This window comes from Salmo salar, chromosome 22, assembly GCF_965601325.2.
Source record: "Salmo salar chromosome 22, fSalSal1, whole genome shotgun sequence".
NCBI lineage: Eukaryota > Metazoa > Chordata > Actinopteri > Salmoniformes > Salmonidae > Salmo > Salmo salar.
This window is the reverse complement of record NC_138312.1, coordinates 23,952,030-23,968,010: the sequence shown is the minus strand read 5'-3', so window position 1 is coordinate 23,968,010 and position 15,981 is coordinate 23,952,030. Positions and strand designations below refer to the sequence as shown.

The following is a 15,981-nucleotide window of genomic DNA, read 5'->3' as shown; positions in this document are numbered from 1 at the left end:
ATTGGGGTTAGACCCTATCTGGTCATCACACATAACCAATCCAAAAACAGACATGGGTAACACATGGTTAGTTACATCTACTGACTTGGAAAACTCCAGGTACCTGCTAATGGACACCCATGTAGTGATCAATGGGGAGAGGCTAACAATTCTGGACACACAGACAGACACAGAAAGAGATTGACAAGGTTAACAAAGACCACAATTACTGAACAACAATGAAGGGTAAGTTTATACATTTATAAGCCCATTTATTAACACCGATATATACCTGTATGTCAGTGGAGGCTGCTGAGGGTGCTGACAGCTCATAATAATGGCCGGAACGGAGTGAATGGAATGTCATCAAACCATGTGTTTGTGTTTGATACCATTACACTTTTTCCACTCCAGCCATTACCACAAGTCCGTCTTCCCCAATTAAGGTGCCACCAACCTCCTGTGCTGTATGTTAGCAGAACGAAATCTGTATTTGATTGTATTCCATTGTACACATCTAGTACAGTGAACGAGTGTAGATGTTACAGTGGATCTGATTATTAAAATAGTATAACCAATCTTACCGATGACGACTTATCCTGTGACCTCTCTGTCTTGTCTCGGCTCTCTGCCCTTTTGAGCTCTACCCTTTTGCCCCCCTCAGTCTGATGGGGCAGTGCAGGTGCTGTCAGGGAGGGGCAGACGATGGGCCATCATGACAAAGTAAACCTTTGGAGCCTTATGGCAGTATTGAAAACACTATTAAAAAGCTCACCTGGAGAGCCGACCTGGCTGGTGGCACTAGTATTGCTCATACTATCCTCTACCCAGGAGACGTACGCAAATGAGTCCTTCTTGTGTGGTGTTCCAGAAGAGCATAGACTCTCCTGCAACAAACAAAAACACAAGAGCAAATGTCAGTCAGGATCTTTTTCGAGTGTGTGTCACAATTACATAGACATGAACCTCTATGTTACGGTGTGTTGTATGTTAGTGAGTGAGGGTGGGTGGGAAAACAATGGCACCTACCAGTCCAGTGTTGTATTCCTCGATGCACACATTATCGTGTTCCTCCACCACGCTGGCAAAGCTGCTAGCATTGGATGAGGAGCGGGACAGGTCCTGGGCCTCAGGGATGTATGGAGCCCTGCAACAGATGGCGGAACTACACACCTGGGTCACTCTGGGGTGACAGGAAGCCTACAGGTTAAGCACGTTGGGCCAGTAACTGAAAAGTTGGTTTATATCCCCGAGCCGACAAGGTAAAAAAATCTGCCGATGTGCCCTTGACCAAAGCACTTAACCCGAATTGTTCCTGGATAAGAGAGTCTACTTAAATGACTAAAATGTAAATGACCACTAATACACACTGCAAAAAGTGCAAACTAAATGTAACCGATGTGAAATGGCTAGTTAGTTAGCGGTGGTGCGCGCTAATAGCGTTTCAATCAGTGACGTCACTCGCTCTTTGAAGTAGGGTTTCCCCTTGCGTTGCAAGGGCCGCGGCTTTTGTGGCGCGATGGGTAACGATGCTTCAGTTGTTGATGTGTGCAAGGGTCCCTGGTTGGGGCGAAGAGAGGGACGGAACCTACACTGTTACATTGATGCTGTTGACCCGGATCATTGGTTGCTGCGGAAAAAGGAGGAGGTCAAAGGGGGGGTGAGTGTAACCGATGTGAAATGGCTAGTTAGTTAGCGGTGGTGCGCGCTAATAGCGTTTCAATCAGTGACGTCACTCGCTCTGAGACTTGAAGTAGGGTTTCCCCTTGCGTTGCAAGGGCCGCGGCTTTTGTGGCGCGATGGGTAACGATGCTTCGTGGGGTGTCAGTTGTTGATGTGTGCAAGGGTCCCTGGTTCGAGCCCGGGTTGGGGCGAAGAGAGGGACGGAACCTACACTGTTACATAAACAAGCCAAAACATCTTATATTGAGTGATAATTCACTTTTTTCCCCTTTTCTAGTTGTTTCTTATCAAGTTAAATTATCTAACGTCATATAATTTGTCTTATTTTAACCTAAAACAGGCTAAATACAAATAAATTATATTATTTCAAGATATTTTACCTTAATCATCATATTGAAGGTAAATTATCTTGAAAAATATCTTGAAATATTATAAATCATTTTTTGCAGTGCACACACACACATTCTTCAGCCTGGGTTCAACTGAGCCCTTTTGAGTGCTGTCAATTCACCTGGTTCTTGTGGTGGGCATCTCTGGTGAGCTCTGATTGGATGAGCTCTCTGATTTGGGGTCCTGGGAGATGTGTCCGCTGTCTGGGGTCCTCTGTGTGCTGGGGGACACTTCCCGACTGAGGGAGGTGGAGAGAGAGAGATCAGTGTGCAGTCACAGCAGCAAGATTTGTGACCTGTTGCCCCAAGAAAAGGGCAACCAGTGAAGAACAAACACCATTGTAAATACAACCCATATTTATGTTTATTTATTTTCCCTTTTGTATTTGAACCATTTGCACATCGTTACAACACTGTATATACATAATATGACACTTGACATGTCTTTATTCTTTTGGAATGTCTGTGAGTGTAATGTTTACTGTTCATTTTAATTGTTTATTCCACTTTTGTTTATTATCTACTTCACTTGCTAAGGCAATGTTAACATATGTTTACCATGCCAATAAAGCCCCTTGAATTGAGATGAGGATGCTAATGCCCATCGGTTTGTTGATTGGAAGAGTCAAACACCAACATGTCTCTCCAGTGACCTCACATATCTTCAGAGCTGCCAACTCTCACACATTGGCCGTGAGACACACGCATTTGACCCTCTTCTCGCGCTCTCACGGCTAGCGTGTTTACTTTTCAACTGTGCTCCAAATCGTTTTGAAATCAAACCACCTGCTCCTGCGATTCACAGCACTCTGAAACGCGGCACATTAAAGCATATGATTGGTCTAGTTATGTGAGAGATCAAGGGGATTGGATGCATGTTTTAAAGAAACGCCTCTCAGATTAGGGTGGCGCTGAATGGAGAGAGAACGTATTCCGCTGATTTTATATTTGTCTTAGTTTAACCTAAAACAGGCTAAATACAAATAAATTATATTATTTCAAGATATTTTACCTGTAAAAAGAGTAGCATGCTAGCACTATTTTATGTAAAATGTTGTGAACAAAATTAGGTTACTGTTACTCCCGTCCATAAATCTATTGCAGAATGCAGCCCTTTGACAGCATGTTCTAAAATCGATGTAATCCACACTTGCAACAAAAAGGCAGCAGACCTACGTTATGTTTTAGCAGGGAAGTTTTGTAGGGTGACCTGATTCGTAACTGTGAAAATAACTTTGTCGAACAGATTGTGAACCCAAAGTGTACATTTGATTCTAGAGTGGGGAAAAAATGTATTAATAATTTGGTTAGGGTGTAAGGGCAGATTCATGTCATCTTGTCTTCATTAGATTTTATTATCGATTTACTTTATTTAGTCTGATCAGTGAAACAATTCTAATTCTTAACACTGGGCTAAAACATAGGGTCATTTATTTTCTTATCAGCAAGAACACTACTGTTATTCCCCAAACGTATTTTATTATTCCACTTCTTACCAATTTTCCCAGTTTAACCACATATTTGAAATTTGATATGCCTACTATTTTTGCAGCCATTCATGGACAGTTTTGAATAAGGAATACAAATAAGCATTGGATATTAAAAGCTCCAGGAATCAAATATTATTTTTGACATGTTAGTATTATGCACATGCTAGGCAGAGATGGTAGGGGGACTCACAACTCATAAACATGTCATATTTTCTCTATGTGGAGTAAGATGATGGCAAGGATATTCAACTAGTAGGCATGAACCACCTGAATATTGATATTCATTAGATGTTTCTTGAAGATTGGGTGATTTTGAGAAATTAATTGTTATAACAAGAACATTTTCAAACACCCAGCACTTGGGAAACATACTCAGTGGTGGCCAACCCTCCTGGAGAGCAAGCAGGATTTTCTTCCAGTCCTATTTTAAAGAGATAGTCCACCCAAATTATAAAATGCTTGTGTCCTTACCTTGAAAGCAGTCTATGGACAAGGAGACTGTAATCTATGATTTGGTTACCTTCTGCCATCATCCATTAATATAACACAATATCTGTGCAGAGCCTTGGTGTAGTGGTAACACTCCCTGGCACATGTTGCATATAACTTTCTAGCTGATAACAGGGATCAATCCAACTTTCCCACTGTTTCTAGCATTTGCCTGTCTCCCTATTTCATTTCATTTCTATCTGATTGAAGTGTCAAACCACCTAAAAAATACCCCCCCCAAAAAATATTAGCATACTTTAAAATGTATCCCCCAAAATCTTAAAGTAACAAAGTGGTCGAATTTTGAGTGTTCATTTAATGGTCAAAGCATCCTGAATACACCTGACCTGTGGTTTTTATTTTGTTATTTTCCACTCTGGTCATAAACCTAAGCCATGTCAATATATATAGAATTGCAGGAAATGAGCTAGAAAACAGAACAATTTTCATAGTCCCCTTTCTAGGGATTGTGCCAGGGGTCAATGAAATTCACACAACAAATCTCACTCCAAGATTTCTTCAAAAGTTGGCAGCCCTGTATCTTTGAATGCCTCATCTCTCTCTTTACCGCGTTGTCTCCCATCTCTTGAGGCATAAAACCGTGCCAAGGTGCGGACAAACCCACTAGTTTGTAACCATCATACCATTGGCAAAAAAAAAACACTAGGCAATCTGATGTCGTACGTTTTGGGAGGTACTTTAGACAGAAATAAAAGTAAGGAGGTTGTTGGGGATGATAGGTAGGCGTATAATACGAATGTTTTGCAACCTAAACGTTGCGTGTTTGAATCATCTCAGGGACAACTTTAGCATCTTAGCTAATTATAAAATCTAGCTAAACACAACCATAGCATTTTGCAACTACTTAGCATGTTAGCTAATCCTACCCTAACATGAACCTATCCCTAACCTTAACCTATCCCTAACTCTAATCTAACCGGCTATCTAACGTTAGCCACTAATGCTAACGCAACTGAGACACTTCTGTAAAATGCAACCACGTAACAGCTGACAGCCATTTAGAGTGACTTGTGGTATTGGCCTGCACTTCTGATATGTTTAATTTCTCCATCTCTTTCTATCCATTTTCTCTGACACTCCCCATTTTCCTCTTTCATCTCCAGGTAGCCCAAGCCCTCCTCTCACCTCCTCTCCTGCACCTCCTGGATGTTCTCGATACCGATGGCGCTGCTCCGTCGGGTGCCGAAAGGCCCAGACTTCTTCCTGGTGGGGCTCTTTCCAGGAATGATCAGAGACTGGGGAGTAGTGGATAGGTTAGTCAGCCACAGTACTATATTCCTGTAGCATGACTTATAGTAAAACATGGAGGCTATAGTACACTGTCTAAGATATTACTTGGTCTGTTTTACAGCCAGTGAAAACGTGAATTCCATTCAAATATGAGTGAAAGGCATTTGTTAAATGTCATTGAGAGTCTGCACAATGACTCAAATGCCTTCAGTATATGATACTTGCTATCTACAACACATGATAAACGTTATGGGGGGACTAAAATGAAGTGACAGCGGCTTGTTGGTGAAAGACACTTTGAGATAGTCCATCACTTCATCATGAGTGAAAGAGAGGAATTGATACACGGAGTAAGGTAATAAACCAGTAAGTATTCTCACAAACCAAAACCCTTTTTGTGATGGATACTCTTCATAAACTCTTTATTACCTAAATGATAGCTTTATTATAACCCAGTGGTTTTACCCCACACTTGAGATGTTGAAAATGATTGCTTCATAAATGGATCTAAAAATATTGGTTTAGGCAGAAAGCAACAGTAATTGAGTTATGCAAAGAGACAGATAACCAGACAAATAAGCAAAGAAAACAGCAGAGAAACAGTGAATTAGAAGGGAGAATTATACATGAACCTCTTCTATTGTTCCTATCCCTATGGCACTGCCGCGACGTCCATGATACCTACTGGGACTTTTCCCTGGGACAAGTAATGACTGAATCACACAGGGCAGTAGAAAGCAGAGAAAGAGAAAGAGGGATACATAGAAAGAGATTGAGAGTTGCAGAGAAACGAAGTCACCATGAGATTTCATGCAGCAGGTAGCATTGGAACAGCAAGGTGCAAATTAGAACATGAGCTCACAGTATACCATAGGACAGAGAAGACAGGCGACATATTGAGCACACGTTGAAAGGCCATTCATATTGAAAGCTCGACTAGAGTCCGAGACCACAGAGTGGCATAACGTACTGTATTTGGTAGAGCTGGGATGATAAACCAAAAAGTATCGACACCGACCATACCGACAGCTTATCGTGGATATTTTGCAGATATTGTTCACTACGATAAGTAGCCTTTACTAAAGAAGTGTGATGTTTAAAATGAAATCAGTTTGCTAATATGGCCGATCGTTAATGGAACAACATTCAAAGTACTATTTTTAAGGGAAACATTGTGGTGCACAATGCTATAAACTTATCCTTCAATTTATCGTTATCGTGATCATTTAGTCAATTTATCTTGATTATGGCTTTTCAAAATAAAATATGACAGATAGAGAGAGATACAGGAGGGTCTGTCACAATCCAAAGAGTTAGTATGTGAAAGGGCAGATTTACTTTGGCGAACTAATTGAAAAACAGCAGCTGTTTCTTTGGATTGCCAGTCAGAGTATTCTGCAACGGTGTGTGTCACAAAGTGGAAATAGGTGCATTCATACAGGAGACTGTGTACTAACTTCTCGTCTTCACAACTGGCCGCCCGGCACAGCTCCATACCAGATAGGCTTCATGCAGCGACAATGCTAGGCTGCATAAAGAGGCTACAGCAGCACATGCAACACTCATGCCAGCAAGGTAACAAGGGAGGGACTCTGGGTAGTCAGACAGCTCAACTCATCTCTTCTCAACTGGCTCTCAGGTTGTCAGAGAAAGCAAATCTGGATTCAAAATGTTATGAGAGTCTGAGTCAAAAGCCCACTAAGTCTGTAAAAGGGCAGAAAGGGTATTTGGGATCATTCACATAAGAAAAACTTTAAAAAAGGTGCACTAGTGCCTACTTTTACACCTCAACAGATCTGTGAACTGGGTTTCACAATATGACAATTAATATGGTTTAAGATTGAGCATGACTGTATAACATTATCATGATATGAAAATGACAATCATTACTGTGAAATGAACAGTGGTTCATTTAAAAATGCCATGAAAAAAGTAATGGAAAATGGCAAACTATGGAGGTGACGGATATGAGGGTTAAGGCGGGGGGCACATATATGAAACAGTGTGTTAAATAAAGTGTTTGAGCACAGGTAGGATAGACAAGGAAGGGAGGAGTAAGGCGTTTGCTACAGACGGTCTAGGCCAATCCCACAGGGCTGAGAGGATAGGGTATGAATGTATTGGGTGTTGTTAGGGGAGGGTCAGTGTTTACTACAGGGGAGTCAGTAGTTAGGCCCACGTGGGCCTCTGGTAAAACCAAAAGGGTTACTTACTATCCCTGGGGTTTTGGGGGTCTCGGTAAAGCTGCTGCTGAGACTAGTGGAGACAGTGTGTGGCTTCTTGTTACTGAGGCCCATGGCATCCATAGACTGGCTTCTGCTGCGGATCACCCGCTACATAGTACAGAGAGAGACGAGGAGACACGGTCGGTGAGTGTGTATGGACCCTAACCCTCGCCTTAACCACACTAACCCTGATTCTAATGATAACCAGTGATGGAGATCATGCAGGACCATATTTGAACACTTGGGGGCAGTGTAGATATGTGAGAGGGATAGAGAGGCCAAAAGAGAGAAGATGTCTATTAGTGTAAGACAATTCCAGAGCTTCACACTGACAGGAAAGTGTAAAATAAGTCTGAGGTCTGAGAGTGGGTGTTCAGAGGAGAGTGATATAATCCTTCAATGTCTTGCAGGTGCTCAGTAGACTCATCCATGAATGATGTGGGGTGGCAGGCAGCCTAGTGGTTAGAGCCTTGGGCCAGTAACCGAAAGGTTGCTAGATTGAATCCCCGAGCTGACAAGGTAAAAATCTGTCGTTCTGCCCCTGAACAAGGCAGTTAACCCACTGTTCCTAGGCCGTCATTGTAAATAAGAATTTGTTTTTAACTGACTTGCCTTGTTAAATAAAAAATAAAATGTGCGGCGCTGGATAGACAGCGAGAGAGAAAATAGAGAGAGAGAAAAGAGGGAGAGAGACAGACAAGACAGAGCCAGAGAGGAAAAGAGCATAGTGGCACATGGGTTGCCATGCGAGCAGCGTCATCAGCTCGCTAATGAGAGTCCATTACAGTGTTCTTCAGAGACACATAATCACAGCTCCTCCACTGCCATGGCACACTGTCCTGCCCACACTCCACGCTCAGCCACCCTAATGGTCATTGATGAAGGACATAGAGTCAGAGTGCAAGATGCACATTGACAGGGATGCTCCCAACTCCCTGATCCTCGCCTGGTCACATGACACTAAAAGTGGAATGTGATACGGTAACAGCTAATTATGGAATCTTCAACAGCAACAGGGCACTGCCAGAGAGCACTTCCTTTTCTGTGCATTATTTTTCATGTTTGAATACCCAGAATCCCTTCCAGGAAATAATATTCAACCTCTCTCATGCATGTCATGTGCCCGATTAAGCTTGCACCTCGTATAGTGGAGGGTTACCTTAAAGGACTCAAAGAAGCCCCCCCCCCCTCCACCCCCATTCTCCAGTTTGTCCTCGTCCCCTCCCAGGCCCATCATGGACTGGCTGTTGATGTGTAGCTCCTCATACAGCGTCTCCAACAGGGCCGACCGTGTGCGCTCCTGACAACAACACACATTACGCCAGTCAGAACTATAGAAATCAATCGTATGTAAACACTTGTGCAACACACACACACACACACACACACACACACACACACACACACACACACACACACACACACACACACACACACACGTGTAATGAGTATGTAAACCGACACGATCCAGTCATTCATCATCACATACAGCATCTACAAACACACAGACAGACATCATAGTAAAGTGGCGCAGCGAGAGCAGCGTGACTCCGCCCCCACACTGCACAGCATGCCGTGGCACGCTCGTGCTCTCACCTCCAGCTTGGCAAACTTCTCAGCCTTGTAACAGGCGTACTCCGCATTTATCAGCTTAGTGAACAGGAACTCATGGAACTCATGTCCCTAGAGAGGAAGGGGAGGAGGAAGGGCTACATGAATATGTTGTCCCTCTCATGGGCTCACCTAGTTTATGTATTACTTAGATTCATGACTTCTCACCTTTTTAAAGATGGCTGGGTCCGGTAGAGCGGGTCCGAAGAAAGGCACATCGTCTCTAGCTGTCACAGACACCTGGAGGGGTAGAAGAGAGGTGAAATGTATCCAAATGACAACAGCCCATTATGCTACCACTAAATCATATAATACTGGCTAGCCCCTAAAAACCTTTATGAGGAAGATAATGGGCACTCAGTTACTGATTGATTTCTAGTAAGGAATATGTAGGTTGCCTTGGGCCAAATCTTTATGTATTGAAATAGCAGGCTTGAGCAGGGTTATAGACTATGAGGAGTGTCCCTGGGCTTATAGTACCTTGTACGTGACGTTGTCTGAGCAGGCATTCTCCACCTGCACCACCACATAGGCATGCAGGAAGTTGGAGGCTATCATGTCTGGCACAAAGGGCGTGTTTTCCTCCTGAAACAAGATGGCCACGATGTCGTTGCCTATGTGCCTTTTCCTCTGCAGCTGCAAACACAACAGCACAAACAACAGTGTCACCATGAAGGACATAAACTTTACCACTGCATTAAGGTCAGCCAAGAACACCTAGATTAATTAAACAGGTAAAAACTCCAGTAAATGCATAGTACAGAAACAATTTGTGCTTACTAATTGTAAGTATGAAGCATCTCTCTAAAAGCAGTTTTCAAGTAACAGTTGCGGTCATGTGATGCATATTGAAAGGCATAGGGCAGCCTATAGCCCATTCAGTGAGTGGAGACTAAAAAAGGGACAGCCCAGTGAGCACCGTTTTGATTTCAATGTCCACAGACGTCCCTTCAAATCTGAACCGGACCAAATCTGAACAAATCATAGATGTCTAGGTTTCAGAAGTTTGGACAGTCAGTACACCACAGTACAGAACAGTTCAGTACAATACAGTAAATTAGAGTATAGTTCAGTACAGCAGAGTACAGTAATGTACAGTAAAGTAGAGTAGAGTATTTATACTTCAGTACAGTACAATACAGAGGAGTACAGTACAGAAGAGCACAGTAAAGTACAGTATAATTTACTATATTGTACTTTACTGTACTTTAGTGATTACCAACATTTCGGTTATTTTAAACGACTAATCGACCGACGTCGGATTAATTATTTGAATTCCATTTCGTTCTGTTTTTTTCTATGAGCTCAATGCGCGCATTGCGTAGTTTCTCTAGAGGTAAATCAGATCAAGCTTGAACTGTGCCATGTAGTAGGGAGTTGGAGATTCCAACAGGCACATATTCTACATAGTTTAGTGCAGAAAATGTGGTAATTAACTTCAATGACCATAATCCATTGCACGCCTACTTGTCCGGTCTGTATGTTTCTTTTAAGCCTGCTACGTTAGTGTGGGGCAGACATGGAGAGGGAGCGAAGAGACAGAAGAATGTGTGATCGAGAGGGATAGAGAGCAGTTGCTTCACAAGGTATCTCTACCTGAAAATACATTATCTAAGTGATTGATAGTTGGTATTCAGCAGTCATAAAAGTATGCCTTATTTACTTTGACGAACTACTAAAATTGTGATTTAGAGGAGCTCTATAGAGGAGATAATGACTTGGAATGAAATAATAAATTCATCAAATAAAATAAATGTAATATAAACAACAATTGAACATTTTTATTAAAGTAATGTGAATAAATTATGCTTAATAAGTGATAAGCAGTAATGGGAGGTCACTACCATCATGGGACTTTTATGAATTGTTTTATTCTGTGTTGTTACAGTATTCAACCCACATAATGCATAGTACATTTAATGTTGAAAAAAATTATCGAAACCAAAATCGAAATCTGTGATAATTTTCCGAAATTGAACCGACCTTAAAAAGTAGTAATCGCTCAGCACTACTGTCTCTTACTGTACTGTTCTCTGATGTACTGTACTCTACTGAACTAAACTCTCCTGTATTGAAATAAACTCTACTGTGTTCTGCTGTACTGTGCGGTACTGTGCTGTCCAAACTTGTGACACATAGACTTCTGGTCCGGACCGACCAAAATTGGTCTTGTTTGGGAGTGGAGCTCATTACAATAATAAGAAAAAATGGAAAATACATATTTTCAACTTCTGTAAAATACGTATTTTCAACTTCTGTAAAATATGTATTTTCAAATTTAATTCAGAACCGAAAATTAACCTAATTTCAATGTCTGGAAAACCTAATCAAATCAAATTTGATTTGTCACATGCGCCAAATACAACAGGCCTTACCGTGAAATAGACCTTACTGTGAAAATGCTTACTTACAAACCCTTAACAAACAATGCAGTTCAAGAAATAGAGTTAAGATAATATTTACTAAATAAACTAAAGTAAAAAATTTAATGAAAAGTAACACAATAAAATAACAATAACGAGGCTATAGGTTAGTCGAGGTAATTTGTACAAGTATATAGGGGTAAAGTGATTATGCATAGATAATAAACAGCGAGTAGCAGTAGTGTAAAAACAAAGTGGGGGGGTCAATGTAAATAGTCCAGGTGGCCATTTGATTAATTGTTCAGCAGTCTTATGGCTTGGCGGTAGAAGCTGTTAAGGAGCCTTTTGGACCTAGACTTGGCGCTCTGGTACCACTTGCCGTATGGTAGCAGAGAGAACAGTCTATGACTTGGGTCACTAGGGTGACTGGAATCTATGACCATTTTTTGGGGCCTCTTTTCAACTTCATTTTGGTCACTGGGAGATCATATTTCCCTGCACTGTGATTATAGGCCTCTACAGCTTAGCACTTGCTCTCTAACATGTGTTGACTCACTGATCAGTCACCAGTTTGACATGTTATTCTGCACACCACTGTGAACATTGGGGAGTTATTCATGACACCTGTTGATTAATGACATTCACTGCAGAGCAAAGCTCTGCCATAAAATAGCACAGAGCATACTGATAGTATGCATGAAACAGTAAGGCAAATATTTATTTTTAGGGCTTTAGCTGCTGAATTGCTTTATAGTCCTGTGTTTTACACATGAGAACAATCAACCATCTGTTTCAAGCTCTAAAGAAATAAGGAAGATGTTGTTGTTATTATCATAAAGGCTATATATCTATTCAATAATCACGCACGCACGCACACACACACACACACACACACACACACACACACACACACACACACACACACACACACACACACACACACACACACACACACACACACACACACACACACACACACACACACACACACACACACACACACACACACACACACACACACACACACACACACAGGGGCCAGTAGGTACCAGATGGTACCAGATGGTACCAGAACAGCCACTATGCATGAGGGCAGATGGACAACAAGAGAGTGAGAGCTGTCATGTATAACCATGGTGAAACACAGACACTCAATAATGATCTCAACACAAGCTCAACACCAAGTAAACCTCCACTTTGGACTGCTAGTTGTTTTCCTTCCTCTTCCTCTCAACACATTGTGTCTGTTCATCTTTTCATCTTTGGTGTCACACTGAATCTCTGCTCGTCTTTGCCTACAAGGCTATCTTCTGTGTGCCCACATGGCTCAGCTCTGTTGCTCATTCGTCTGCTGAGAATATGGACTCTCCTTGGGATGACTCTCCCAGGGGGGCAGGTGAGGTAGCTAAAATCACTCACAACAGCAGGATAAAGCATTAAGCCACCAGACTGTCATCAAATTGGAAACTACATGTTGCTCATGCCTAGCTACTCCACATCCATCTTCACGGAAGTAACAACTTGTCATGAAAAATAGCCCCTTCAGGTCAAAGCAGACAGGGTCACTGAGGACACCAACATGAGAAAAGAACAACAGTGAAAAAGCATAATAGTGTTTGTTCATGGTGGCTAGTCCCTCTGGCAAAAAATATTTTCCACAGATTTTACAAACCGGTACTTATTACCCAGTGATGTTAATCAATAGAAATTAAGTAGATATAATATACAGCCAGTCTACAGCTACTGACAGACATAATGACAGACAGGATAGGGCCTGTGAGTTGACTGAGACAGTTACCTGCTGGGTGTCTCCCTCTGTGTATGGCAGCTTGGTGGACACGTGGAACATGATCTCCTTGTTGTGAAAGTTAGTGTAGACTGACTCTGTTCCTGTCTGGCCATGGGTGACGTCCAGTCCCCCTCGGAATCTGCAGAGCCAGAGCGTGAACCAGACTGTTACAGCGGCAGCACAGGTAGTCTCAGTCTTAGTGCAACCAGACAGCCCATCCACACCACTCTGTCTCATCCATCATGCAGTGAATGCGAAGGGCAGTTATTCCCTTCCACTCAATCATAATGTCAGTATCACTAAGAATATTATATTGCTCTAAATTGAGAGAATAAGAGCAGAACTACGGTAATAAACATAGATGTATTATCTCCATGGCTGAAAGACTGCAGTGTCATCACCCAGGGAGTCATGTCAATGTAAATTCTAATCAATAAGAGACATGACCAGTCTATCATCTGCCATGCCAATGTCTTTCTAAGCCCACTCTTACCCTTTAAAGTCATGGAGCTCAATCTTGTCGCCCAGAAACTCCAAGAACTCCACAAAAGCAGGACTCTCGTCGCTGTTCCCAAAGAGCTCCTCCTCAGTGGTCTGCAGAGAGAAATACAAGGCCGTGAAGAGGAAGTAAGACATCTGAACTCAACAGTTCCACAGGAGGAAGCACAATAAATCCTCTTAGTTTTGGGAGGGAGAAGCTCAGACACCTATACTCTATTAAAAGTGGCCAAGCTGTCATGCAATGATGAGTAGCACAGTCATAATAATACTCCAAACTCAGGAACCCATCAACTGTTATACAGTATATATGACTTTATATGATTTTACTACCACAGGCTATATACCACTCACCTGGCCAAACTTCTGATAAATGACTCCAAACTTGAAGTTGTTGCTGATGACATGCTCATCAAAGGTGACAACGAGCCTTGAGGCCTGTAAAATGATAGTACATTCAGCAGAGTCAAGGTGAAGGTGACTACCTATTAGAAAAAAGGGTTCCCTCTGTGGAAAGGGTTCCACATGGAACCAAAAAGAGTTCTACCTGGAACCAAAAGGGTTCTACAAAGGGGTTATCCTATGGGGACAGCCGAAGAACCCTTTTAGGTTCTAGATACTGTAGCACCTTTTCTTTTTCTAATAGTGTAGCATCAATGTAGAGCAGTGATGGGGGGGACATAAATAGATGAGAAATACAACATTAATACAGCAATAAATGCTCCTTGCTGGACCATAATATTACTGTATAATAAAAAAGTAATAAAATAGTTTGCTACTCCATTGTACATTTCACGATGAATACAGAGCCTACCTTCGGGTAGAGGACTGGGTAAAATCTGTCCACGTTTACCTCTTCAAACACCAGCTGCAAAATAAAAATGTACTTTCAATTTTTCCTCCTGCCATTGCAACTTTATACAATAACTTTTGTTTCAACTCCACATCTAGGAAGTCCCTTTCCAACCATTGTCCACAACATGTCCTCTGGGCTCTGTCCGCCTACCTTGGCCATCTGGACCACGTTGGGGAACTCAGTCAGGCAGGAGATAGGAATCACATCATGGTGGGTTTTTAATTTGGTCCTAAAAGACAAAATGTTGGAACAGTCACATAGATATTCACCATTCTGTTTCTAGAGAGGGGATTCTATTTGTTTTCCATGGCAAGACCCTTCAACACTTTGGTGCCATTTCAAATGTGTTTCCTTCCCATTTTGTTGACATCCCTGCTGATGCAAATGTGATGCAGAACTATTGTAGAGAATCTTCCCTTGGATGCTGTGGAGACACAATGGTGATTTGCATAGCCTGCCTTGCCACAACCAACTATGAGCAACACAAACTGTTCAGACCGGCACTGTACAAAATTATTCAGGTGGTTAGTAAATTATTCTTGAAAATATCATTATTTTGACATAAAAACATTTACTTGAATAAAATGAGTACTTTACTCTTCACTTGTTCAACCAACCTAAAAAAAATGATTTCAACATAAGATAAATGCATAATATAAACAAATATTTGTGTGTAAAAACAACTACAAGGGAAATTGTGTTTAACTTACTCAGTTTTCATAATATTTCCTTTCATCTTAGGAATTTTAAGTTCTTCCAACAACTTGCCATGTGGCTCTGTTTTCAGAGCATTGTGGGTCATTTTGTTTTGTTCAACTTTACGATACTTTTACACAATGTTGTATGCATGTTTGAAGAATGAAAAGCACATTTCTATATTAGTGTCAAACAATTTGATATGCTTTGAAGTGTAATGGATCATGATGAACGGATATCAAAACCGTTGGGGAAACTGACAATCAATGATGAGACCAGCCATTCGCACCATTAGTAACATCATGAGAGCCACTTTTAACAGAGGCAATACATCAAGCTACAAAGCTTTCAGCTTTACCTCCAATTAGTGTTAGTGGAATGAGCACTGCGCTCAACAATTCCTGGATACAAATGTAAAGTGATTAAATATGTAAAGCCATGTTTAACACTAAGACACGATCAATAAAAGTAACTCATCAGAAATATTAAGTAGATCCAATGTACAAAATCAGTTCTAGATTTGATAAAATTAAGTTGATCTTCACCATTTTTTATGCTGGACTTAATATATTAGTGTTTGTGAAACACCATACCTGCAAACTGAGCACACTAACTAACACAACTACTCTCAGTCACACACCACCTGCAAACTCAGGCCACAT

General features: G+C 41.5%; 1 protein-coding gene across 11 annotated transcripts in view; it reads right to left on the bottom strand.

Moving 5' to 3' along the window:
* Nucleotides 1-15,981, bottom strand: part of LOC106583006 (rap1 GTPase-activating protein 1) — a 158,460-nt gene that overhangs the window by 1,664 nt on the left and 140,815 nt on the right. For 3 of the 11 annotated variants that reach the window (XM_045705841.2, XM_045705843.2, XM_045705837.1), the window contains 15 exons: nucleotides 14,774-14,852; nucleotides 14,582-14,635; nucleotides 14,122-14,205; nucleotides 13,763-13,863; nucleotides 13,279-13,408; nucleotides 9,598-9,753; nucleotides 9,286-9,357; nucleotides 9,103-9,189; nucleotides 8,666-8,806; nucleotides 7,495-7,614; nucleotides 5,177-5,286; nucleotides 2,174-2,290; nucleotides 1,009-1,162; nucleotides 755-866; nucleotides 564-664 (listed from right to left, as the gene is read on the bottom strand). In XM_045705841.2, coding sequence (XP_045561797.1) covers nucleotides 564-664; nucleotides 755-866; nucleotides 1,009-1,162; nucleotides 2,174-2,290; nucleotides 5,177-5,286; nucleotides 7,495-7,614; nucleotides 8,666-8,806; nucleotides 9,103-9,189; nucleotides 9,286-9,357; nucleotides 9,598-9,753; nucleotides 13,279-13,408; nucleotides 13,763-13,863; nucleotides 14,122-14,205; nucleotides 14,582-14,635; nucleotides 14,774-14,852 — 1,618 coding nt within the window. Of the gene's footprint in view, nucleotides 1-85; nucleotides 152-271; nucleotides 445-563; nucleotides 665-754; nucleotides 867-1,008; nucleotides 1,163-2,173; nucleotides 2,291-5,176; nucleotides 5,287-7,494; nucleotides 7,615-8,665; nucleotides 8,807-9,102; nucleotides 9,190-9,285; nucleotides 9,358-9,597; nucleotides 9,754-13,278; nucleotides 13,409-13,762; nucleotides 13,864-14,121; nucleotides 14,206-14,581; nucleotides 14,636-14,773; nucleotides 14,853-15,981 lie in introns of all 11 variants that reach the window. The other 8 variants (XR_014382142.1, XR_014382141.1, XR_006761434.2 and 5 more) reach the window with 8 other exon arrangements.